This window comes from Strix uralensis, chromosome 24 (genome assembly GCF_047716275.1).
Source record: "Strix uralensis isolate ZFMK-TIS-50842 chromosome 24, bStrUra1, whole genome shotgun sequence".
NCBI classification, from domain to species: domain Eukaryota; kingdom Metazoa; phylum Chordata; class Aves; order Strigiformes; family Strigidae; genus Strix; species Strix uralensis.
In genome coordinates, this window is record NC_133995.1 from 9,029,667 (window position 1) to 9,054,662 (window position 24,996).

The 24,996-nt window shown below is 60.0% G+C and overlaps 1 protein-coding gene across 1 annotated transcript; it reads left to right on the forward strand.

The window, feature by feature from the left end:
* The first annotated feature begins 4,063 nt into the window (after window positions 1-4,063).
* WNT2B (Wnt family member 2B) lies at window positions 4,064-21,731 on the forward strand. Its single transcript, XM_074893447.1, has 5 exons — window positions 4,064-4,344; window positions 17,241-17,461; window positions 18,947-19,224; window positions 19,531-19,795; window positions 20,653-21,731. The coding sequence occupies exons 1-5, from the start codon at window positions 4,181-4,183 to the stop codon at window positions 20,880-20,882; spliced, it is 1,158 nt and encodes a 385-aa protein (XP_074749548.1). The 5' UTR covers window positions 4,064-4,180; the 3' UTR covers window positions 20,883-21,731.
* Window positions 21,732-24,996: the final 3,265 nt, after the last annotated feature.

Here is a 24,996-nt window from a genome sequence, read left to right on the forward strand (position 1 = left end):
GCCCTCCCACATTTACCGGGCAGGAGTCGCCCACCTCCGGCGAGGCACAGGAGGGAGGACTGCCGTCCCCACGTTGCATGTGCCCAGGTATCAGCGGAGGCCAAAGGGTTACCCAACACCATGTGGCTGCAAAGCTGGGCACTGCGTGTCCACACAGCAATTCATCAACCCATGGGAGAAGGAACAAAGCCATTAACTGGGGAACCGGGGCAGACGGGCAGAGCGTGGGCCGTCGCTCTGCTGCAAGGGCTGGCTCGTGCCTCTTTGTTTGGCTCCTGTTTCTATGGTGGTGGCGGCTGTTGTGAAGGGTCAATTCATCGTTCTGGTTATTTGCAGCTATCCAGAAGGTATTCTTAGCAGCTCAGAACGCGGAGAGATAGCCAGGGGCTAACCGGGGACTGCTCGGCCCTTGGGAGCTGTCATTCTTTTGGGGGATAAAAGACCTTCCTTTCATAACCGAGGACTGAAGCCGTCAGGGCTCAGCGCACCCGAGGCTGCAGCTCAGCACTGACCACACGTCCCCTCTGCTGAACCAGACAGAGGCAGCTCACAGCGAGCACTCAGCTCTGTGGCCGTCATGCCCCAGTGCTGCCCCCCAGCAAGGAACCCCCTTCCCTGCCTCCAGCCCCCCTGGCACAGGCCAGGGGATGGGGGGACCCGGGGCCATCAGCTCCACCGGCAGCGTGGAGCGGGACACCCTGCCACAAGCACGGCTCTCGCTGTGCCGGGCAGTGCCGACGTCCAGCCCCGCACCCCCGCAGTGCCCAGGGCCGCTGTGCTGTGAAGAGATGAGCAAGACGGAGGCTCTGCCCGTGGCGCTGCCCCCGCCGGCACACAGCCCCTCTCTGGTCCCTTTTGCACGGGTTCAGGAGCTTGGTCGGGCCACGCCATCCATCCCAAAATAAATTCCCAATAAATAAGTCGATAAGGGGGCGTTGTTGCCTCAGAAAATAAGTTTCCCATGAGGCCAGAAGGCCTGGCACTGAGGGTTATCCCAGGACAGGGATTTTTCCCCTCGGGGTTCCAGGCGGCTGCGATTACACAAGGCTCCGAGTTATTCCTGGGGCTGCCACATGAAAGGTGAGCTCCCCAGCTGTGCCCAGCATGGGCATGTCGGGGGCGCAGCAATCCCTCCGCCATCTCCGCAAGCTCCTGGCGCAGCCCCAGCCCCTGCGCCCGCACAATCCAAGCAGGAATCCAGCGCCGCAGCGGAGGGGGAAGGCAGCTGGGAGGGAGAGCGTGACCTCCCTGCCCGCGCTGCCAGAGGCATCCCCACTCCCGGGGCCGAGCACCCTCACCCTTCGCCGCCATGGAAAGATGGGGACACTGCTGCAGGGCTCTGGTACACGTCCCCGGCTGCCCTGAGCAGGCTGGATGCCACCTGCAGAGCAGCAATTCGGAGCAGGGAATGGCACAAACCGGCCTCGCCGGGGCATTCCCCCACCCCGCTTCCCTCCCCAGGGCCAACACCAAGGGCCGACTGTCCCTCTGCCCCTCAGCGTGACCCCGGGCCCTGCACCCGGCTTCCCGGCGGGAGCAGCTGCCACCTCCAGCACCCGGAGCGAGTCTCCGGAGGGAGAGACCTGCTAAGAAAATAGCGAGCTGGTCCCTTTGAAGTTAATGAATCGTGAAAGCCTTTGAAAGCAGAGCCCTGTTTATTTACCCGCTGCAGCTCATGTGGACGAAGCGCGCAGACACCCCAAGCGCGCTGCTCATTTGAATGAAAGATCAAATGTGGGGCTCTGCCCAGCGGAGCTGCAGCTGGAGCAGCGAGCCCTGCCCCGGCCTCCCTCGCTGCTGGAGGCAGGTGGGCAAGGGAGAGCCAGGCCCGGACCCCGGGGAGCCCAGGGCACAGACCCCAGGGAGCCCAGGGCACAGTCCGTGGGCAGTCAGTCAGGGCTTGTGGGGGGGAGCATCAGAAAAGCGTCCAGGTTGAGAGAAGTTCAGCATGTGTGGCGCAAAGCTCCGTGAGACCCGGCCCAAGCACACCGCTTCAACACCCCAAGTCAGCTGGGACCCCCCCCCAGACACCCATTGCCCTCCCCTCCCAGGGCTGCCACCGCTGCCTGCAACCGCTGCCGCTTGCCCTCATCCTGGAGCCCGTCACAGCTGAGAGCTGCACCCCCGGGTGATCGTGGCGCTTGTCACCTCCCCCCATTGAGGCAGGGTACGGGGAACTCATCTCCTCTCTTTGAACAAAAACAACTCAGTAACAGAGAAAAGAGAAAGGGGAACAGCAGAGACCCCAGCCCGCTGCCCGCTGTGACGGCCCTTCCACACGGGTCTATAAATATCGGCCTTTTCAGCGCAACCGCTTTATGGCCGAGCTGTAACGCAATATTCCACCTGGGCTCTCAGACAAAAGGACAGCACCCTGCCCGCACCAGCTCTCTGTCGCTGCAGTTTTCCCGAGGATAATTGGATTGTAACTGGGCGTGAGTCGCTGGTCCCCGATTCTCTCGGGCCAGGAAAGTCGCTCTCTGATCTGCGACAGGAAGGGGAAGGGAAGAGCAGAATGAGCTGAGCTGGGTGGAGGGGAGGGGGCGGCTGAGGGTTCCGTAGTGCGAAAGGGCTTTGGTGGATAATGGGTTTTACAAACCCAGTAAATAATTGGGAAACACACCGGGACGTGCCAGCAGAGAGAGGCTGCCCACTGCAGCCCGGTGCCCGCTGCCCTCCCCGGCACAGAAGGACCAGCCAGGAGGGGCAGAGGGAGACCCTAGGTAAGGTTGGTCTTCAGCAGGTACCAGCCAACAGTTTGAGGAAGGGAGGGAGGGAGGAAAGGAAGGGAAGGGAAGGAAGGAAAGGAAGGGAGGAAGGAAGGAAGGAAGGAAGGAAGGAAGGAAGGAAGGAAGGAAGGAAGGAAGGAAGGAAGGAAGGAAGGAAGGAAGGAAGGAAGGAAGGGAGGGAGGGAGGGAGGGAGGGAGGGAGGGAGGGAGGGAGGAAGGAAGGAAGGAAGGAAGGAAGGAAGGAAGGAAGGAAGGAAGGAAGGAAGGAAGGAAGGAAGGAAGGAAGGAAGGAAGGAAGGAAGGAAGGAAGGAAGGAAGGAAGGAAGGAAGGAAGGAAGGAAGGAAGGAAGGAAGGAAGGAAGGAAGGAAGGAAGGGGAGCGCAGGGCCAGGGGCTGCCTGTCCACCCGCTCGCCCAGTGCCACGGTCGCAGGCGGTGGAGGTGTGGCAGGGGCCGGCCGCCTCTCGCCAAACTGGCACGAAGGGCTGCGACTGGCCCAGCGGAGGGAGGCGGTGGCCCTGGCTGGGGACAGCACGGCCCCAGGGACGCGTGTCCTAAAACAGCGGCTCTGTCTTCCGCTCCTCGCCCCCCCGTCCCCCCGGACGCCCCCGCGGGGTCCGCACCGGCCCCGACACCCGCCCGCAGCAGCGGAGGGTCCCGCGGAAGGTGGCGGAGGCGGGTACGCACAGAGCGGCCGGCGCCCCCCGCTCCCCGACGGAGCGCGCAGCCCCGCGCAGCCCCGCGCAGCCCCGCGCAGGAGGCGGTTCCGCGCCCCGCTGTGACACCCGGCGGGGGCGAGCGCGGGAGGAGCCGGCGGCGGCCCCGCGCATCCCGCTGCGCCCCTGCGCCGGGGCGGAACCCGACGGGGCGGCCGCGGCCGGCGGCTCCGCGCCGCGTCCTCCGCGGGTGCGGCCGGTGGGAGCGGCCCCGGTGCGCGGCGGCGGCGGGGGGCAGGAGCCCGGAGGGGGCTGTCCGACGTGCCCTTGGGGGGGTGGGGGGGGTCGGTCCGGCCTGGAGCGGCGGCTCCGCGCCTCTGACTCTGCCCAATGAGAGCCCGGAGCACGGCGGGCGCCGTCAATATTTGGCCGCGGCCCCCGCGCTCCCATCCCCAGAGCGGCCTCGCCCTCCGCGCAAGGACCGAGATGGCCCGGCCCGGCCCCGCCGCCCGCCCCGCGCTGCTCGGGGGGCGCCGGCCCCGCTGAGCGCCCCGGCCCGGGACCCCGCGGGGAGCGGCCCCCGGCGCCCCCCCCCCGCCCCGCCCGGCCCGGCCCGGCCCCGCCGCCCCCCGCGCAGCAGCATGTGCCTGGGAGCGGGGGCCCAGCCGGGGCTCGCTCAGCAGCGCGGAGCCGGCAGCCGCGCCGCGGGGCCGTGACGGGCAGTGCCCCCGAGGGGAGCGCGGGCAGGACCCCCCTCCCCGGTCATTTCTGCGTCTGGACCCCGCCCCGGAGAGATATGCTCAGCCCAAACCGCCTGGAAGCGTCTCCTGGGATTGCCTTGGCCCCCGGGCGTGCGGAGTGCGGAGCCTTCCCTCGGACGGCGGGCGCGGCCCCCCGCCTTTGCTTGCCCCTCGTCCTCCTCCTGCTCGCCCTGACGCCCCGCGCCGACTCCTCGTGGTGGTGAGTCCCCGCGGCGGGGCCGCCCCGACGGTCCCCGGGCCGCCGCCGGCGGGAGCTGCGCGGGGCGCGGCCAAGGGACGGGGACGGGGACGGGGACGGGGATGGGGACGCCGGGCCGGGGACCGGGGCAGCGCCGGCGGGAGCGCAGCGAGTCCCGCCGGGCCGGAGCCGGAGCGCAGCGCCCGACGTGCAGCCGCGGGAGCCCCGCGCGGGGCAGCGGGAGCCGGCGAGGACCGGCGGGGGCTGCGCGGGGTCCCCGGTTCCCCCGGCTCATCGCGGGTCCCGGTCCCGGATGGGAGCCCCGCGGCAGGACGGGCTCGGGGCTCCCCCCACCCTCCTACACCCCCGGCTCCACCTGCGCGGCCCCGGCGGCCCCGGGGAGGGGGACGCAGCGCCTTCGCCCCGACCTGCCGTGGGGCCGGGGCTCTCCCCGGGCACCCCAAAGCACCGTCGCCGCCCGTTTTCCCCAGGGGACTGGACCTGCCGCGGGCCCCCCCCGGCTCCCGCCGCATCCCCGCCGGGGAGCCGAGCCCCGCAACGCCGTGCCCCGCCCCCCCCCAGCCATCCAAGCCCCGGCAGCGGCGGGGAGCAGGATTAGCCCCTCGGTGCGGATCAGAGCAGGGAAGCGGCGGCAGCTCCCAGCTCCCTGACCCGCCCTCCGCGGCCCGGGGGTCACGGCGGAGCTCCCCGAGCCCCACGGGCTGCAGCATCGCCCCGCGTCAGCTCGGAGGCTGCTGCGATCCCGCATTCCGAGGAGATGAGGCTCGGTAACAGGTAGAAGTGATGCCATAGGCAGTACCAGCCTTCTAGAAATGAATCTCCTCCTGCCCCGCTGCCTGTAACAATGAAAATTCATGTATGCAGAATGAGAGTAATTAGGAAAACAAGGACTGTGAAGTTTTCCGAGGACCCCGTGCTGCTTCAGTAGCTCAGTAACACTGGCGGAAAAAAACCCCTTTGCTGCAAAAAACTTCTCCGTGTCCCCCACCCTATAAAAGTCCTCTCTAATCTTGTGGAAAACACCGTTTTCCATGCTGATCTCATCATCATTAGCACATTGCAGTGGGTGAAGCAGAACTTAATCAAATTCAACCCATCTGCCGCCGAAAGGGAACGGTGGTTTCTGGAATCCCTCAGCTGCCGTGGAGCGTGTTGCGAGGGCCCGGGAGCACTCGGCAGTCACACCGATAACACGAGTATTCCGAGGGTTCGGGAGCACGTCGGGGCGTGTGGCAGTTGTGGCCAGGCTGGCACCCCCGGGAGAGCGATTCTGGGGTAGGGAAGGTGAACGAGAAAGCCGGGGGGCTGGGAAGGAGTGGGGAGCCCGGGGGATGTGCTGCTGGGGCAGGGGGCTGCAGCCGGGAACAAAGGTGTCAGGGGCTGCAGCAGCAGTGCCCATCCCGGCCGTGCCCCGAGAGATCTTCTGCAGCCCGAGCCGCCCTCGGGGAGCTGGAACCACTGGGTGAGAAAGTGAGTCACGGGTGGGGGGTATCCTGGCTTCCAGCTGCCAGATCTGCCCCCCATGGCACAGCGGGCAAAGACGGGCCGGCGTCTGTGCAGAGGGTGATGCTGCCGTTGTGATAAAAGCTGAGGAAGGAAGGAAGAGTCTTAGGGCAGCGGAGAAGTTGGATTATGTCGCTTCATTATGGAGGAGGCAAGAGCAGGGGAGGCTGGTTGGAGCTGAGGAGGGGGTGTGTGGGGTAGAGTAGCTGGGAAAAGCGAAGTATCGCGTAGTCGCAGCATCATCTGCCCAGAGCTGGGCAGTTCTGGAGACGCGCCTGGATGCTGGCTGAAGGGTGAAAATTCTTTCCTTAGGGGGAGTGTGAAAAACACCTATTTTCCTTGCTGTTGTGCCCCACTTCTCCCCACAATAACTCCACGGCAGTGTCTGCCCTAATTCCAAGCGCGTGTCTCTTCCCAAGCAGCGGGAGGAAAACCAGCCACGTTTTAAGTCCTCGGTAGCTGTGGCTTATTGGGAGGCAGCTAGATTTAGCTCCGGCAGCAGTTTGTGTTCTCGGCTTGCAGCCCGACTCCCTGGCTGGCAGCTTCTCCTCGGAGGGCAGAAGGAGCGTGGGGCAGCCCCGGGGCCGGAGCCCAGCCTGGGGTGGCCGGGGCCGGGCTGGGTCCTCAGCCCCAGCGCTGCCAGGCACCAGCCCTTTGTTTTTGGCAAGCAGAATTGGTCCCAGGGACCTTAAGTACGTGACTTTTAAAACAAAAAAATTAGAACCCAACTATATTAAACTCTAAAGTTCACATTTTCAATGGTACTTTCTCTTCTGTAGACCAGAACATTCCTAAGACAAGCCTTGAATGAAGCGAGCGCTGTTCTGCTGGACGTGTCAGTTCTGATAAAATAGCATGTTTAGATGAAATTGTGTTTTACTGAAAAGGGTTTCAGCCAGCTGTGGTTTGGGAAAAAGTTATTCAGTGATTTACATAGGTTTCCAAGCACATCTTTAGCACTACTGATATTACAGTAAATACATTTGGTGGTGCATCATCGTTCCTTATTTTTATTATTATTGCCAAATTCTTCTAGGGATTCACACACAATAAACTTGTGGAAATAGAGGAAATGCTTCTCATTTTCAGAGTCAACTTTTAAAGTAAATTAATAGAAAAAAACTGTGTCAGTTCTGATCACAGTACATGGAAAGGAAATATCAACCAAATGTTTCTTCTAAACAACTGCAAATTATTAATTTTCAGTGACGTCAGGCACGGCCTGCACCGCCTCACAAAAACGCCAGGAATTGGTGAACTTTGGCACTTGAAAAAGTGTCCGTGAGTGCATGTGTGTGTGTGCATCTGCTCGGAGCACGTAGCGGCGAGGCCGGGGTTTGCGCGGGCCGAGGGACGGGCGCGGGCCAGTGCGGTTGTGGCCGGCGGCACCGCCGGGGTCCGGGGCCACCGCGGGACAGCCGGGGCTGCGGGGAGCAGCATCCACGCCGAAACGCTCCCAAACTGTGCAGTGTTACTTAGCAACAAAATACCAGCTGAAACACAGACGGAAATTAAGAAGGAATGCAACGGGAAAATCCCTAAATCCCGTTTCCACTTGAGTGCACACGGGTTGGGCGACCAGCGTCGTCCGGGGATGGCGGCTCGGCTCTCCCCGGTGCCCTGCCGCTGCGAGAGGACATCGGGCCCCAAAAGCGGCCTCTGAAATTCCTTCCGAAAGATTTGGAAGATTGGACAAACGTTGCTTATAAACATAAACTGTGCAATAAACAAACTTGGTGTAAATAACTAAGTAGAGTTTACTCGCTATTGAGAGCCCCGCTAGCTGCTCTGGTGTGGAAAGCCATTTTAAATTGAAGGTTTGGTTAAAGAAAAATGTACACAAAGCCGTATGCACACACACCCCTGCACCCCACCCTCACACATACCCGCTTGCCTGCAAGCCCACGTGAACCCCCCAACCCCCCGGCGCACCAAATCCTCGTTAGCTAACTTGTTTATTGCTAACCACAGCCCTTGGAAACTACAAATATTTAATTTCATCTGGCATTGGAACAGATGGGAGGCATCAGGCTCCCAAAGAGATAAAACAAATCTGTGGAAGGGAGACCAGCGCGAGCTTGGGCGCGGGTCAGGGAGGCGCAGGAGCCTGGCAGCCACGGGGGGCTGTCGGTGGCTTTCGGGGGCTCCCGGGGGGCCACTGCACCCTGGGCACGATGCCTGGGCGGGCACTCCCAGGGTGCTCTAGTCCCCGGTTAAGCAGCCACCACGCTCCAGCTGCCGCCCTGGGCCGGGGACGCAGATCTGTGCTCACGGGAGGGGAAAACACGCCATGGGCCAGTCAGGAAGCCGAGGTGCCTGTCGCACCCCCTGCGCTAGAGCAGCCCCGGGAGCTGGTGTCCAGCTCTCCCCAAGGGCTTGGCCCCAACACCCCATGGCAGGTGGAGAAGGGGACGTTCCCTCCGGGACGGGGTGGAAGGAGCAGTGCTCCCGCGGCCGCTCCTCTCCGGGGTTCGCCGTGCGTTCCCGTTGTGACACCGGTGCTGGGTCCTGGCCCAGGCGCGGCGGATGGGCACGAAGAGCGGTGGAAAAAACCTGCCTGGGTATGGGACCTCGGAGAGAGGGGGCTCATTTCAACAGGCATCACCCTGAGGTGTGTGGGAGGGGAAATAGCATCAATAGGAATGTTTGAAATTAGGCCAAGGGAAAGACAGCTGCATGGAGGAGCTCCACGGCCGGCCGGTGTAACCCTTTGGGGTGCGCGGGGGTGCCGCTGCCTCCCCTCCATGCCGGTCCCAGCAGGGCAGACCCGCGGCAGCCCCGGCACAGCTCTGCTCGCAGAGGGTCTGGCAGCTACGCGGGGCTCAGGGGGTCTCCGGGGGGTTCGCTCCGGCTGTACGTTTGTTGTTGCAGAGCGCTTTGCGTGGCAATAAAAGCAGGAGGTCAGCGACCAGGAAGTCTTTATCCTGAGGCGCTCCACAGCTCTGGCTGTCCAGGAAGCCGCGCTTTGAAAAATAAGTTTTAAAGTAACATCAGACTGATGGAGAATGAACCCTGTGGCCTTTGCAGCAGCCCTGGTGTTCTGGGTTGGGGTGTATTGAACAGATGGGTTCTCTCAGTCGCTCTGCGCCATTATAATAATCCTAATTGTGTTTCTTAGTTCATTTTTCATTAGGGTCACTTTCACCTATAGGAAATCTTTCTTACAAAGAAATGCAGGAGAGAAAATCCTTCTGCTCCTCCAAACTCATTAGCTTTTACTGTTACTAATACCAATTCCAGCAGTGCCTGCAGCCCACCGTGAGGAGATCTGTGCTGGGCTGGGGAAACACGCAGCCTGAAAACTCTGAAGCTCTGAGCAGCTCGCAGCCAGCACACAAGCTGCACCACGGGCAAGAGAAGACTCGTGATCCATCCTACTTTACCACCAGAGCCTGTCTTACCTCCTCTTAGCAAAGTGCTTTGAGATTTGGGGAGAGAAAATGTGATACTTAAGGATAAAGAATATTTTTGATGAGCAATTTGTATCGTATTCATGCATCACCAAGAATGCCCCCAAGGAATAGCTGAGCGAGATGTTGGCCACCACTGCAGAAGGCACCAGAGTCCTTTTGTCCTGGTGCTTTTATAAGCTCCCACCTTCACCCCCCTCAGCTCCGCAGCTGCCCGAGCTCTCGGGCTTCGCTGCTGCCCCACACCTCGCCGTTAGGCCACAGTGCAGAGCAGCCCGGGGCTCCCCGGTCCCTCTCGATGCCACCAGCCGAGGGGACGGTGGGGCAGGGCACTCCTTCGGCTGCAGCTCCCCACGGCCGCGGCGCTGCCCGGCCCTTTCAGTCCTTCCCGCAGAAAGCGCAGCCCACGGCCTGCCCACGGGCGCAGGAACCACAGGGAGGGGATCCCGACAGGGAACCAAAGGGAACCACTGCAGAAGGGGCGATGCACACGAAACAGAGAGATCCTGGTGCAGAAAATGGAAAATATGTCCCTTGAATGGCACGGGGAGTGGCCCAGCATTATGATATTGAAAATTATTCAAGTGAGACTAACACTCTCAACGTACAGAGCAGTGGCTCTAAGTGAGGAAATTAGGACTATTAATCATTCCAAGGCGTTAACAATTCCAGCAGGCCAGGATGGCCCTGTTCCCAGTGGGGCTTAATAAAATACTCAGAGTTTATAATAATAAAATAATATCTCAAATGTCTGCAGCACCTTGCAACCCAAAGTGCTCTGCAGTTGGCTATAAATTGTCTGCCCACAGCCAGGGAGAGCAGAGGAAGGCAAGTGCAGCATCCTTGGGAAGTATGCAAAGAACTCAAGGAGGTGAAATGCTGCCAGGCGCGTTGGAATTCGGTTTTTATCAGACGAAGAGGCAGGGATGTTGGATTTGATCCTATCTGCACAAGGTGTCTCCAACAGCTGCCTAGGGCCTTCAGCCTCCCACCAAAATACGGATTTCGTGTCGACTCAGTGGAATGGGAAGAGAACAGAAGCCAAGATAGTTTGGCTCCCAAGTCGATCTTTCAGGACTGTCAAAGTGGTTACAAGAGCAACGGGGAGGTGAATCAGTTTTCCCAGGGGAAGGACTCCAACAGCCACCAAGAAGCCAGCCCGTGCTCTCATCTCAGCCTCAGCCGCAGAGCTCTCGGAGCAGAAGTCAGCAGCGACGAGGCTCTGTGCAATCAAGCTCACGGCCCCGTCACGGGATGGTTGCGCAAGAGGCTGAGCATCTCCCACCCGAGGAGACAGGGCCGGGGCAGGGCTGGAGACGTGCTCGCAGGCACCATGCTGGGGCACACGGCAGGTGGGGAGGGGTACGGCCGGACTACGCCTCGCCCGGACAAGGGGAACTCCGGGGGTTTCACAGCACTCGGTCTGCAGAAAGACCCAGAGAAACGCCCAACACTGTGAGTGATGGCGGAGCCTAAACCAGTGCCAGGCCTCCCCTGGCAGGGCCGTTTTTGGGAGTGGGCAGCATTCGCAGTTAACCACGACGTGGCACACTCAGGTCTAGAGCAGAACCAGTGCAGGGGGAACGCCCCGAGCCGGGACCGAGCCCCAGTCGGCTCACGGGCGTCTGATGGCACCGACTGGAGCTGGGGAGGGGCCCCAAGCTCCACATTTCTTCCAAACGGTGCTGAGGTCATTCGCCTGAGTCATATTAGGTAGGAGAGCTACATGGGACAGGCAGTCGGGGGCTGTCAGAGGATATCGAGTTGAGGGGAGTGAGTAACGTGGCCAGGAACACCACCTTGGTGCTTTGCTTGCTTGCGCTTTTCTTTTGTTTTTCTTTGTTCTTTTAAACATGGTTTGGTCAAGTTCAGAGCCCCTGCGAGCTGCTCTGCACACAGTGTGGAGCTGCCGGTAAGAAAAGAGCCTGTTGGGAACCCTGGGAGCAGCTGGCACAGCCGGGGGTCCGGGATTTGAGCTGTCCAGGTCGCCTTAATGAAGCTGAGAGCACCCTGCACGTGGGGGGGAGAGGCAGTACCAGGAGAGGCAGATTCCCCAGCTGGAAACCCATTAGACGGGATGTCGGAGCTGAGACCCAGCTTCAGGTTGGAGGAGCATCTCTTCATGCTTTCAAAGCCATCGGGCTGACGGGTCCATGGTGCTGGGTCTGGCCCGAGCACCTCCCGCCCCCCAGGCGCTGCATCCCCCTGTGCTTCTGTTCCCGGCCCGCTCTGCCGCCGAGCGAGGACTTACGGACAGTTGGCAAAGTGTTTTGGGTCCTGGGGGAGAGAGAAGCCCCAGGAAGGGGAACTGTTCACCTGCCATTGTTTGTCAGCCACAAACAAACTCTGCATTGACACGGGATGGCGAGGAGGCCTCGTGCCCCGGCTCCCCGCGTGCCACAGCGGGCAGGTGGCAGTGGTGGCCCTGGCCGGGGACAATTGTCCTGCATCATCCTGCTGGGCTGGGGGGCGGCCGGGGGCTCCTGGGGCTGCCCGGCTGAGCTGCCCCGCGCCGGGGCCCTGCCTGACCACGTCATCGAAGCTGTTCACATGAACATCTTCCCCCGGCATATGGTTAACCTATGGGAGTGATTTTAGTTAAGCTCATTTTGTATTCATCTCATTTAAAGTTGTGCCTTTAATGGTATCAGTGCAACCCTGATGTCCCGCAGTGGGGACATCCAACATTTCAGCAGCTGTTTTAATTCTAAAGCAGAGCGCAAAAATATCAAACTTGTGAGATTTGCCTGAGAATGACAATTGCAAAAATTTCCCTTTTGAAATCAAGTAATGCTCAAATAGGTTTTTCAGCGCCATATAAAAAGGTGTAAAATGAAGCATTAGATACAGCAGCGTGTCGAGTATAAATTTAATAAGAAACTGCATTAGCGCACTAACGTATTTCTCAACACCGTGGCGTTACGGAAAAGCGACAAACAAGAACAAGTTCCGATTCCACTTAATTTTACCCGTTTTCATGAAAAAATGCTTTCCTTTCTTCAAAACCTCATTTTCCAAGAGACATTTTCCACGTGATGCCTACTAGTGAGTCCGGAACAGTGGTGTGGCCCCAGCTCAGCCTCTCCTGGCCTCGGGTCCCAGCGATGGCCACGCCGCGGGCGCAGCCCTTCGCAAAGCCGGTGCAGGAGGGGCACAGCCCGGCTCTTCGGGGATCCGTCACCCGAGCACCCCACGCCAACACGCCTGGGCAGCGAGGCGAGCCCCGGGCTGGCAGCGGGAGGAGACGCGGAGCTTTCCCCGGGCACCGCAGCAACCACAGCCCCGCAGTGGCTGGTGTGGCCTTGCAAGGCTCGGCCCGGCCCCATGCCAAGCAGGCGGGCACGCCGCAGGGACGCGAGGGCTGGGGATGGCCGGGGCCGGGATCACGCCGGGACTTCGCTGCCGTTGCCTCTTCGGGACTGGAGAGCTGCCCCTGCGGACACTGGGTCAGCCAGCAGAGTTTTAGCAATTAAAATTACTGCCGACAGCTCTGAGTTACCAAAAAAACCCTGGAGGTGCCCCAGGTCTGCATTGCGGGGGACTGTTTATTTATAACGAAAGGGGAACTGAATTCCCCTTCGCAGCATCTTCCTCCGTTGCTCTGTGGAGGTCTGGGTCCCTCTGACCGCTGGTTTTGCGGAGCAGCCCCCAGGCCCCCGTAATCGCAGGCTGGTTTGCTCACTGGGCCAGGCTCCTGCTGGGACGTTCAGGGCGGGCTGGCCCAGGCCAGAGTTCCCATCTGCCTGTGGCTACAGTGCCTGAGACTCTGGCCATGCTCTTGGTCTCCCCGCTGCCACACCTGGGGTATGGAGCTTTTCCCCAAGTCTTTTGGTCATTCCTATTGAAAGAGCTCAGCAACTGGGAAGCTGCGTGCACTATGTCGGTGCCAAAAGCACAGTTTATTGATCCAGAAAAAGATTCCAGCACGGTAGAGGTGGAGAGGGAGCGAGGCGTGCTGGGATCCAGCCCTTGGGACAAGCTCGCAGCCCACGTGCAGCGGTGGGGATCCCCCCCGAACCCGCAGGGAGCTGCGCGTACAGGGAGGAGAGCAGCCGTGGGTAGGAAAGCTCTGAGCGGCTCAGAGGGGGCAGAGACATGAGAGGGGCCACACGGTTCTGCGAGAGCACCCTGAGGAGCCTGCAAGTCCTTCGGGATGTTGGGCAGCTCTTGTGGGAAGCGCGGGAGCAGGACACATACCGCACGGAGGCACGCCGTGGAAGGGGGTTAGCACAAAGTGCACGCCGCCAAGTAAATAGATGCGTCTGCCTCTGATTTGCATGTTTATCTTAGAAGCAATTTAGGTTTCTCCTTGTTTACAAGAGTCGAAGTCAGCAGACTCTTAGAACAAGAACAACTGGGAGCCAACACGTGACAGTTGTCTCCTGTTCCCCCACGCGTCGCAGCGGCCGGCGCTCGCGGGCGGTTGAGAAAGAGCCTCGGCTGCGGCCGTGCAGCTTCGGGTTGCAGCAGGGAGGAAGGCTGGCAGGGAGGAAGGCTGGCAGGGAGCACGGCTGGCGGGGAGGAAGGCTGGCGGGGAGCTTGGCCTGCTTTACCTCTCAGGCTTGCAAAGCACTTGCCTTGGTGACGGGAAGTCTCCGGCCGCTGCTACTGGGCAAGGTGCTTCTTGCAGAGGCAGAGGTCTCGCGTGGGGGTAGCACTAGTGCTGCAGCTCGCCCCGTCTCCTTGCAGCTGAACGCTGCAATCAGCTGGGGGGCTCAGCAAGGCTGCGATCAGCCGGGGGGCTCAGCAAGGCTGAGATCAGCTGGGGGGCTCAGCAAGGCTGCGATCAGCCGGGGGGCTCAGCAAGGCTGCGGTCGCACGCGGGTTTGCAAGAAGTAAAACGCAGCATCGTGCAGCCAAGGGCTGTCGGAGGGGTCGGGTCCAGCCCCTCTGCCTGAGCTGGGCAACCAGGGGCCATGCAACAGCTACCTGAGGACCTCAGAACCCCATTTGACAGGGTGGGGGATCATCATCCCCATATACACTTAATTATTAACCCCCTCCCACCCAGCCCCTCCTCGCTGCGGGCTGCTGCTGCCTCTCTCCTTCTGACCATGCAGAGGTCCAGGCCTGAGCAGCTCCAGCATCAGGAGCAGTTCCTTCTCACAGACTTTTCTGAACTCAGGGCTCGGTTGTGGGTTTTTCTCTGCTGTAAAAATGCAGATTCCCCAAGAGTATAGCATTTCACAGAAATTTGCTGCTTCCAGCACAACTTCATTTTTTAAAAATGAAGTTCTGATAAGGCAGCTGGGGACTCTCAGAACATCCATTGTCTTTCCTATTTCAATGTTTTTAAAATGTCATAAATTTTTAGAAATAAAATCAAAAGGGATGCTTTAATCAATCCAAAACAAATGTTTGGGTTTTTTCCCTCCCAAAATCCTGCTTGGCAGAATTTTTTGATGTTCCCCGTCTCGCTCCATTTCAGAGTAACTGAACCCAACTGGAGCATTTCTCACGAAATGGAAGAGCTCGGTCTCGCCGAGATAACCGCAGCCTTTCCAAGACACATGAGGAGTTTTCCCCCTTGTGCCATACCGCTTCCCAGCGCCATGGCCATCGTGGGATGGATTCCAGTGCATCACTCCGGTGGAGGCCTGTAGGTACCGCAGCCACAGGCAAAGGGAGACGCAACCACCCACCCCGGGGAGTCTGGGGCCCTGCACGGCGAGATGCTCCCTTGGCAGTCGGGGCTCTTCGCCCTGCTCTCCTTCCACTTTCTCCTGCTGATAATGTTTGCTCTGATCTGGGCGTTTGGCAGGAGAATTAACGAGGAGTAATTAGCTGACAGTGTGAAAAAGGGAGTGCCTGGTGTTTATCTTGTCTGGAGGGTTTTCCTTGATCTGTCTCCCAGGGGATGGTGTTAGTCGGTGCTTTATCTGACGGCCCTCCCCGTGGGCAGCTGCTCTGCCAGCGCGTCTCCCCAGAGCCAGCCCTGCTCACAGCCCACCGCCATCCCCACAGACCAGTGCCATGGCCCAGCAGTGCCGGATGGGGGACAGGGTCCCCGCAAAGTCCCTGCCCAGGTGCCCATCAAAGAATATTTTCCCTTTTCCAGCTTTCCCAGCATCTTTTCCCTCCAGCGCAGGGGAGCTTTGGCTACTGCTGCACCGCCACGTCCCAGCTCTTGGCAGCGCAGGCAGGGACACGGCAGCCGTCCACCTCCTCGCCAGGACCAGGCAGGCTGGGCAGAGCAAATTCAGGGCCAGGGCACCTGGCCACGCTTCCCCGCGGGATCTCGGCAGCCCCGCTCAAGACCGCTGGCCTGTGCCATCCTCCAGCTGGACGATGCTCCTCGGCCCTGCCCTGCTCACCGTGGGGAGGAACTGGCCGCTCTCACGGCCCAGCATGAGCAAGGCAATTAAACACTCGCAGTCAGCGTTGCTCGATGAGCTCCCCGTTGGCTTTTTCTTTCCTAAACGGCTTCCGCCATCTCCCTTGTCCCCCTGCTGCAGGATGAAAGGCTGATGAGCCAGCCTGCAAAAATAATGCTCGCTGGCCCTCAGAGCTGGGGCTTGCAAAGCCATGGGGAGCCGGGTTTATTATCCTCAGCTCCAGCCTGAGATGACCTTGTGCTTCTGCCAGCATTTAAACAAAATATTTTAAAAGAGGGAACAGATCCCATTGCTTTCTGTGCTCGCAGGGCTTTCCTGAGCCTGCGAGCTCTCTCTGGGGCTGATAGAAGTGATAGAACATGGCCAGAGAAAGACAATGAAATATTGCCCAAGCTTATTGCTTCTTCTTACTATTAAAGGAAGGTTCTCACTTCCAATCTGTGGGGTTGAAAAATCTGAATCCCACCCAAACCTCATCCCTTCCAGCCAGAATCACGGCTCCGCGCTCTGTGGCGAACATCATCCTCCGGCACGAGCAGCTGCTGCCTGTCCGGGGCGAGCGGGTGCTGTGGGCAGGGCCTGACCACGATGGAAAATTCCCCGTTGCCGCCGTTGTCCGGGCTGGTGTGAGGCTGCGGGGCAGAGCACAGGGTCCTTCCCCCGTGGCCGTGGAAAGCTGCCCGCGGGCTCAGCCAGGCTCTACCAGACTGTTGTTTGCGCGTCGGCTTTCTGCTCCGAGCTCCCACCCTCTCCCCACCACCGCGGGGAGAGGACAGGGATGCTGGGATGCAGGCAGGGTACAGGCAGGACAGGAGACACAGCGTAGTTCTCCCCGTTACCCAGCTCCAGGGCATGATCATACGTGTTCACCAGCAGAGAGGAGCAGGTAGCTGGGGGATAACAGTGTGAACGAGGACTGCGGCAGCAAGAGGCAAAACCTTCTCCGCTTTCTCCCCGACCTGAGCATCGACCGTTGTTCCCAGTGTGCCCCAGCCCGCAGGCAGGCAGGAGACACTGCAGAGCCTGCGCTGGGCTCAGCTGGGCTCCATCCTGCTGTGCTCAGCAGGGCTGGGCTGCAGAGCAGGGCTGGGGTGCAGGGGAGAGGGTGGGAGGGGGGTTTTGCACATCAGCGAGTTCCTCCACTGCCGCCCCAGGAGCTCGCGGAGAGCCCAGGCCCTGAGGGCCGCGGGCCCCAGGACTTGCAGCACCCACAGCAGGTGGGTCCCAGGGGCGACGGGCTCCACGGGGCCCCCGCTCCTGCCGCAGTGAAGCAGGCAGAGAGCAGAGCTGCTCCCGCCCCGGGCTGGTGCGGCCCGGGGTTATTTTGTTAAACACAAAGACCAAAGCCCAGCGGCTGTGATGGCTCAGCAGTGCCCTGGCCCCGCGCCCTCCTGTCTGAACCACAGCACAGGGCAGGTCTGGCCTCACGGCCGGGCAGCACGGGCCACGCTGAGGGGATGCTGCAAGGAGGGCACACGGGATGCCCTCGGCAGAGCCCGGAGCAGCTGTGGCACAGCTAGAAAGAAAAGAGGGCAAGGTGGGCTTCAATATAAGACCCCCTGAGCGGGGTGAGGGCCTGGGGAGCCACAGCCTGGCACCTTCCCCCTCTGCGGGCAGCCCGGTAACACGGCACTGTTCTCTCTCGTAGGTACATCGGGGCGCTGGGCGCGAGGGTGATCTGCGATAACATCCCCGGGCTGGTGAACAAGCAGCGGCAGCTGTGCCAGAGGTACCCCGACATCATGCAGTCGGTCGGGGAGGGAGCCAAGGAGTGGATCCGGGAGTGCCAGCACCAGTTCCGGCACCACCGCTGGAACTGCAGCACCCTGGACCGCGACCACACCGTCTTCGGCCGGGTCATGCTGCGAAGTAGGTTCTGCCCTGTCCCCTTCCACTGCCGCGTGCCTTGGCTCCCTGGGAGGCTCTCCTCTCGCTGGGCTGCCGTGCCTGGGGGCTTGGATTACTCCCTTAGGAGGACTTTGCCTTTCCCTGTAAATTAATCAAGCAGTAATGGGAGCAGAGCGCTGCGTTCGGAATAGCTGCACCAGATGAGATGGAGCAGGGGGAGCACTGGGGGGAGAAGAGGGAAGGAGGAGACACCTCCAGAGAACAGGCTCATATGTAAACAGTAATGGGATATATAAATATTTGGAGAGCAGGGTTGGCCAGGACTCAGCAGTTCACGTGGGAACGGGCTGTTCCCTTGCATGGCAAAGGGAGACAAGGCAGAGCCGCGGCTCCAGTCCTCGCTTCGGGCTCCGGGGCAGAGGAGGACCATGGCGACGGGGCAGAGCCAGCCCTGCCCGGAGGGAGCGACACAGGCAGGGACGTGCCCACAGGGCGAAGAGGAAAGGTGCGATGGGGACGGGGACAGGGGCGGCTCCGGAGCGGGAGCAGCATCGTGGGCTCCAGCGGACCCCGGGAGCCGGCGTGAGCCCCGGGACAGATGCTGCTGCGCCCCGTGATGTGCCCACATGGCCTCCAAATCAAAGGCGGCTGGGAAGAGCCTTTCCCCTCGCCAGGAGCAGCTCATATGGAGGACACGTGAGCGCCCGCCGAGGGAGCCGGGGAGTGGGGGGCTCGCTCCCAGCTGGCGGGGGGAGGGGGTGGCTGCCCGGCGGGGCGGGCGAGCGGCAGAGCCTGCGAACCAGACCCCCAGAGAGGAGCTGGCTGGAGGAAAAGGGGCTGTAAGCACTGGGACACAGCCTGCCCGGTCCCAGCCTCTCCATCCCCGCAGTGGTACCTTTACTCCTGCCTGCATCCTCTCCTGGCAAAGGCTGGGGAATGATGAAAGCTCCTCGCCACAGCCCCATCCTGCGAGGCCCAAAGAGAGCTCTGCTGCCTTTGAAGTTGCTTTCAAAGGCTCTCACAATGAAGACGAACATGGTTTTGATTTGCAGCTTCTTTTACAGCATTATAAAAACAGCTGCGAACTCGAACCAGAGACATAAAATAGCGGGCGGCAAGCTGTGCCACGCAGGGAGAGCCGAGCCCGGCCGGAGCCGGCGCCAGCTCCCGCGCTCAGCATCACCCCGGGGGGGAGGTGGCCCCGGCCGAAGGTGCTGGCCAGTCCCGCAGCCTCAGCACCGCAGGTCAGCGAGGGGGACGGGTGGGCAGCCCCGAGGGCAGCCCAACACCCCGAGCGCTGAGCTCTGAGGCTCAACGTGGAATTCCCCTTAGTCTGAAAGGTGCCCGGGAAGCCGAGGCTGGACCTGGTGGCCAGCAGAGATGGCTGGACTTGGCCCCCTGCCGCGAAGGTGGCCCCGCACGGTGCCCTGCTCCTCGGTGGGCTGCGGGCGCCCGGCACAGCCCATCCCGCTGATGTCCCTGTCCCCGTTTCTCTTCCCGCGGCAGGCAGCAGGGAGGCCGCCTTCGTCTATGCCATCTCCTCAGCCGGTGTGGTCTACGCCATCACGCGGGCCTGCAGCCAAGGGGACCTGAAGGCCTGTGGCTGCGACCCGCTCAAGAGGGGCCGCTCCAAGGACGAGCGCGGGGAGTTCGACTGGGGCGGCTGCAGCGACAACATCAACTACGGGATCCGGTTCGCCAAAGCCTTCGTGGATGCCAAGGAGAAGAAAGTGAAGGACGCCCGGGCACTGATGAACCTGCACAACAACCGCTGCGGGAGGATGGTGAGTGCAGCCCCCGCAGCCGAGCCCCCGCGACCTCCCCAGGGCAGCGGAGCAGGACCTGGGTGCCCACGGAGGGCAGGTCCTGCCCGGTGCCCCCCACGCGCTCTGCCTGGGTAACCCCGCTTACCGCTGCCCCCAGCACGTGTCCCTGCTGGTGCTGGCATCGGTTGGAACACATCCTCCATAGGCAGCACCTCTCCCGTCGGGAGCCCCGTCCCGCGCAGGCGAGGGCTGGGGGGGACCAGGGACAAGCAGACGCAGGCGCCGGTGCCACTGCTGGTCCTCACCCCCTCCCTCTTCCCACAGGCTGTGAAGCGTTTCCTGAAGCTGGAGTGCAAATGCCACGGGGTCAGCGGCTCCTGCACACTAAGGACTTGTTGGCTGGCAATGTCAGATTTTCGAAAAACAGGGGATTACCTAAGGAAGAAATACAACGGGGCCATCCAGGTGACGATGAACCAGGACGGCACTGGCTTCACGGTGGCCAACAAGAACTTCAGGAAGCCCACGAAAACGGATCTGGTGTATTTTGAGAACTCACCTGATTACTGCGTGATGGACAAGTCAGCAGGTAAAACCAAAGCTGCAGTCGCTCCCAAAAGCAGCTCTTCCTCCCCTCCTGGCAGACCAGCAGCTCCCAGCTCGCCCAGCCTGGCCAGGCCACTTCGCGACATCAGGTCCCGCACCAAACCCTGGTCCCTGGTGAGGGCTTGTGCTGTGGGGGGTCACCCAGACCCTCATCGGGTGTCAGTGCTCGCTGGAGCACTGGGTCCCCCCCAGCACCTCATGCCTGCGCACAGAGCACTGGGTTTGTCCAAAATCCCCAGGCTTTACGCCAGAGATCCAAACCCATCAGGCCTCTCGTAGTGAACGTAGCGCAGTGTTTCCTCAGTGCCGTTCCGCAGAGCAAAGCTCCATCCATGGGCAATAAAGAGCCCCAATTCGTGCCGCAGGTGCCAGCTTCTCCTCTGAGCAGAGCCTGGGGCCGGGATGAGAGTGGGGAAGGCTGCTCGAGTCCTGCAGTGGTTTCCCAGCCTGGAGCATCCCCGTGTCGGGGGTTCACAGTAGCTGTGGGGGCTCGGTAGCGGCGGCAGCGCGTGTTCCTGCCACCCTTAGGAGCAGAGGGGGCACTTCCAGCTTTGCCAGCTGCAAAGCCCAGCTCAGTGGGTGTACGCTGCTCCATCCCCCCCCGGGCACAGAGGGGCGGGGAAGGGGCCATGCAGAGGGTCACCAAAGCTGCACCCCGGCCCTGCTCACTGCCCTTAAAGCTTAACCCCTTCTGTGGCCCCGCTGCCGAGGCAGTGCTAGCGCAGGGCTCCGCTGCAGGTGGTAGATGCCCCCACTCCCACCTGCGGGGCGGGGGGCGGAGGAAGCGTTCGAACAGGATGGAGAAGGAAGAGCCTGACCCGCTCTCGCTTCCTTCCCCAGGCTCCCTGGGCACGGCCGGCCGCGTCTGCAACAAGATGTCGCGGGGGACGGACGGCTGCGAGGTGATGTGCTGCGGGCGGGGGTACGACACCACGCGCGTCACGCGCGTCACCAAGTGCGAGTGCAAGTTCCACTGGTGCTGCGCTGTGCGCTGCAAGGAGTGTGAGGACGCTGTGGACGTGCACACCTGTAAAGCACCGAAACGGGCCGAGTGGTTGGACCAGACCTGAGGAGAGGGGAGCGCCGAGGGAAGAACCCGCTGCCACCCCTCCTCGCAGTTTTTTAAAACCCTGTGCCCTGAGGGCCATGACGTTCTGGGAGCTGTAGTTCAACTGCATGGCTTTTATTTAATTAATTCCGCAAAGCACTAAAGAAAGGACTACACTTCCCAGGAGGTACTGTGGACCCTTCTATTTGCTCAGCAAAACTAATCCCCTTCCTAGGAGGAGTCTGTGATCCTTGCTTAAACTGTGAAACTGCCGCTGCCCGTTGGTCTCTTTGCAAAGGGACGGTGCAACCGACACGGACGTGGAGGACGGGTCGTTGGGATGCGAGGGCTGAGGAAAGCTGCACCTCCCCGGAGAATTTATGTTGCAGTAAAGCTTCACCAGCGAAAAACACTAGTTCAGAATAATCCACTCTTGCGGAAAGCATTCTTGCTTTTACTGTTTTGCAAGGCCAGAGGAAGGGTGTTGCGAATCCGTGAGACAGTTCCGTGATCCCGCCTTTCCCTCGAGCAGACCTGCACTGCTGACCCCGCTGAGCAAGAGCAACCTCTGCACGAGGCTTCTCCCCATCAAAGTCGAGTTCTCTGCACGAGGCTTCTCCCCGTCTGCCCAGTGAAGGCGACAAGCGGAGCTGTAGATCGGAACTGAAACCCGAGTGACTGCGCAGAGACAAGGGCCGCCCTAGATGCTGGCGGACACGGAGGGTAGAGAAAGCAAACACAGTCTGTGAACTTACTGGTAGGTTCTGAAGCCAACAGATACAACAGCGTCTCTGTAAAACTCACTTGTATGTTGTGTATACTGCTTATTATTTTAAGTCAAAATTCATTATAAACTTATATCAGAAAATGATGTTCTTTGCTTTTTGAATTCCTACACACCCCGCTGGGTGCTTCCCCCAGAGCAGGAATCAGGCCGCAGCATTTCTTCTACCTGCTTGGCTGCAGCTCCCGTGGTCCTAAAGCACAGACCTCCCCGCCCCGGGAGTTCTCGGCTGTTTCCCACAAAGCAGAGCCGCAGCATCTGGGCGCAAAGCCCCCAGGGAACCCTTCCTAAGCAGCAGCACCCTCCAGGACAGCTGATGACATGGCACTGGGTCCAGCAGGAGATGCTAGATCAGCTTCCAAACCTTTCCCATAAAAAAAACCCCACAACGCAACAACAGAGACCAAACCAAACCCCCAAAACTGAATCAACTAAAATCAAAGGTGATGAGAGGAGGGGCAGGCAGCTGCAGAGCTGCCAGTAGATACGTCAGAGATCAACCCCTCTTGCCTCTAGAAATTTCCTCAGTTCTTTTTTCCCCCCAACGTGGGCAAGCAGTGATTACACTGATGCTTTATTTAGTGTACAGGTATTTTATACAGTCTGGTCAAAAGGTACCAATCCACACAAACAGACTTAACGTGCAAGACAGACAGTTGAACCTGCAATCTAAACTGACCCAGGTAAAGGACCAATGACCTCAATCACTGCAATTCCTGACCCTATGCTGAAGCTGATGGGGTGCCTCTACGCTCCCCTCCCAGCGCTCGGCTGCCCGCTGCCCCGGGCAGGCTGTGCCTCCTCCCCGCCCCAGGAAAAATGTTGGTAGTTTTCCTGATGTTGACAATCATCATGCTGATGGGCAGGGAAGGATGTTTCACATACTCAAAGCAAGTTTTCATGGCAGTTATAAGCTTACAACAGCAACGGGAAAGGACGAGTCAGCACTAACATTCACCTGTAAATGCTCCTGCCCGGGGTTGTTGGTGCTGCAGGGGCTGTCAGAGCTCCCCGGGGAGTCGGGGTCCTCCCCGGCAGCAGCGAGGTGTGTGGGCAGAGGGGGCTGAGCCGGCTGCAGCGGCGATGGCTGAGGAAGGTCAAAGTGGCAGGATGGGATTAAGGCAAAGAAGATTATTCTGGTCCTAAGCCACCCATCAGCTACTGCATGGAGATCTCTGAGCAGGGATTTTACCCAATGGCCCTAGGAAATACTAGTTAAAGTGGTGAGAGAAAATCACTTTGAGAACTGCTTTGATGGGAACTCCTCAAAGAATTTAAAGAGTCTGCCATGGGCCAGATCAGAGCACCTTGCCAGACCACCGAGATTGCTCACACAGAAAAAGGCTCCTCAGCAGAGCTGCTGCGGAGCCCGGGACTAGCAAAAAGGTGACGTTTTAACAGAGCTCTTAAAACAGTTACAGGAATCCCACCTCCCCGCTGCCTAACCCATTTCTTATAGAATTAAGCCCATCTCCCTTTGCATCACGCCGAGCAGCACCTTTCGCCCTCTCTGCTCTTGCAGAACTTGTGCTCAAGCTGGTGGTTACCTGGGAGGCTCCCGGCTCTCAGCCCAGGCCCTTCAGAGCCCTCTGAATTTCAAGGAGAGGCAATTTCCCTGAAGATTTGCTCCGTCTGGGCTGTGCCGAGGAATGCTGGCAGGTGAGCGGGAGGCCTGAGCCAGGCCAAAGGCATTTCAAGCCCGCCCGTAGCACAGCATCCGTCAGCACGCAGGCTAATCTACCGGGAAGAGCTCCCTCATTTATCTTCATTACTGCTCCACCTACCATCAATTTACGACAGACTTTAAAAAAATGCTGCCCCCTGGGCAATCAATCCAAGCCTCCCTCCCAGAGCAGGACACGGTCCCTGGGCTGGGAGGGACCCAGTGCCGGGGGACCCGGGGTCAGCCGTCAATAAACATTTCTTCCTCTCCAGAGGGCCCCAGGGAGGCATCTTCCAGCAGAAACACTGCTCCTCAGCGGATCTGTGGGCCCACCCGATGAATGACACCTTAATCAATGGCTGCTGCCAAACAGGTCTTCCCTTTGAATGCTGATGTTCAACATTTTAAACCAAAGGAGAAAACTCCCGAGGACAGGTTGTCTTGGGTTTATTGGCTGCCCCCTTCCCATATCAGCACCGAGCACTGATGCTGGATGCCTTCAGCACTTTGTAGAATAACCACAGTGGAGAAGGCAGCCCCAGACAGCCCTGCTGCATCCCCCCCCACGGTGGGGCTCCCTGCCCAGCCCTTCCTGACACAGCACGGCAGGAAATCAGAGTAAAAACCCTTGGAAGCAGGTCCCAGCATTAGGGAAGCACCCGGAGGAGCAGTGGTGGAGACAGCCCGAGGGGCTCGAGTCTGCCCGACGGAAGAGGTGAGCGTTCCTTCTGCAAAGGGCTGTGCAAGGCTACACTTGCTTCTTGTTTACTAACAAGCAATTAGCAAAAGCCCAGTGCCTGGGATCAGGAATAGGCTGGTTAGCTGGAGCTAACGCCCAGTGCTTGTGCAAGAAGATGTCCCATTGCGGGCTGAAGGAAGGTCAGGCTGGTCCATCTCTTCCTGCAGATGAGCCCTCCCGAAGCTCCCCTTCAGCACACTCATCCTCAGCAAGCAGATGTTTTCCATCTATAAATGTTTCTGAAGGCTGCAGTCTCGTCAGGGAACACTCAGTTCCTCTCACAAGCCCCTCTTAAGTAATCTGCCCAAAACATGCAGGGGAGCCTTTCAAGCAAGATCATCCAATTATCCTCCAGTCAAACGCATGTCTGAACTCAAGGACAAGGAGCACAATTAATCGCTCAGTGAGCTTTTCTGAAGAAGCTGGGCAGGACACACAGGAGGAGGAAGGCATTGGAAACACGGGATCCACATCAATTCAGGGTATTTTCTCTATTAAACTACGTGCGAGTGAGCGCAGCCTTAGCCCAGGTGACACCACCATTCTCCTGGATGGATGCAGCGAAAAGACTGAGAAAAGTTTTTGAGCCCTGGCAACGCAGAGTTACACTGCTCAGCCACACCCTGGGCCTAACCCCCCCCATCGCTGCCATGGGCCTGGGGGTCACCCGCTGGACCAGGCCCAGCTCTCGGGGACGGGTTTATTGGGGCATTCTGACATCTGCGTAACCTGCCGTGACGGTGTGGGAGCTTTCGCGTCCCTTATTCCTGCAGTCCAGCCACGGAGGGCTGCTCCAGCTCAGCAGCAGGGGGTTACAGCTCTGGAATCTCAGCTGATGAGTCAATGCAGGAGAATGCAGTAGTCACACACTGTGTCACACTGCTTTATAACTGACAATAGCCTACAGCCAAAGGAGAAAAGAAATCAAGAGTTTCTTAAGAGAAGGGTCC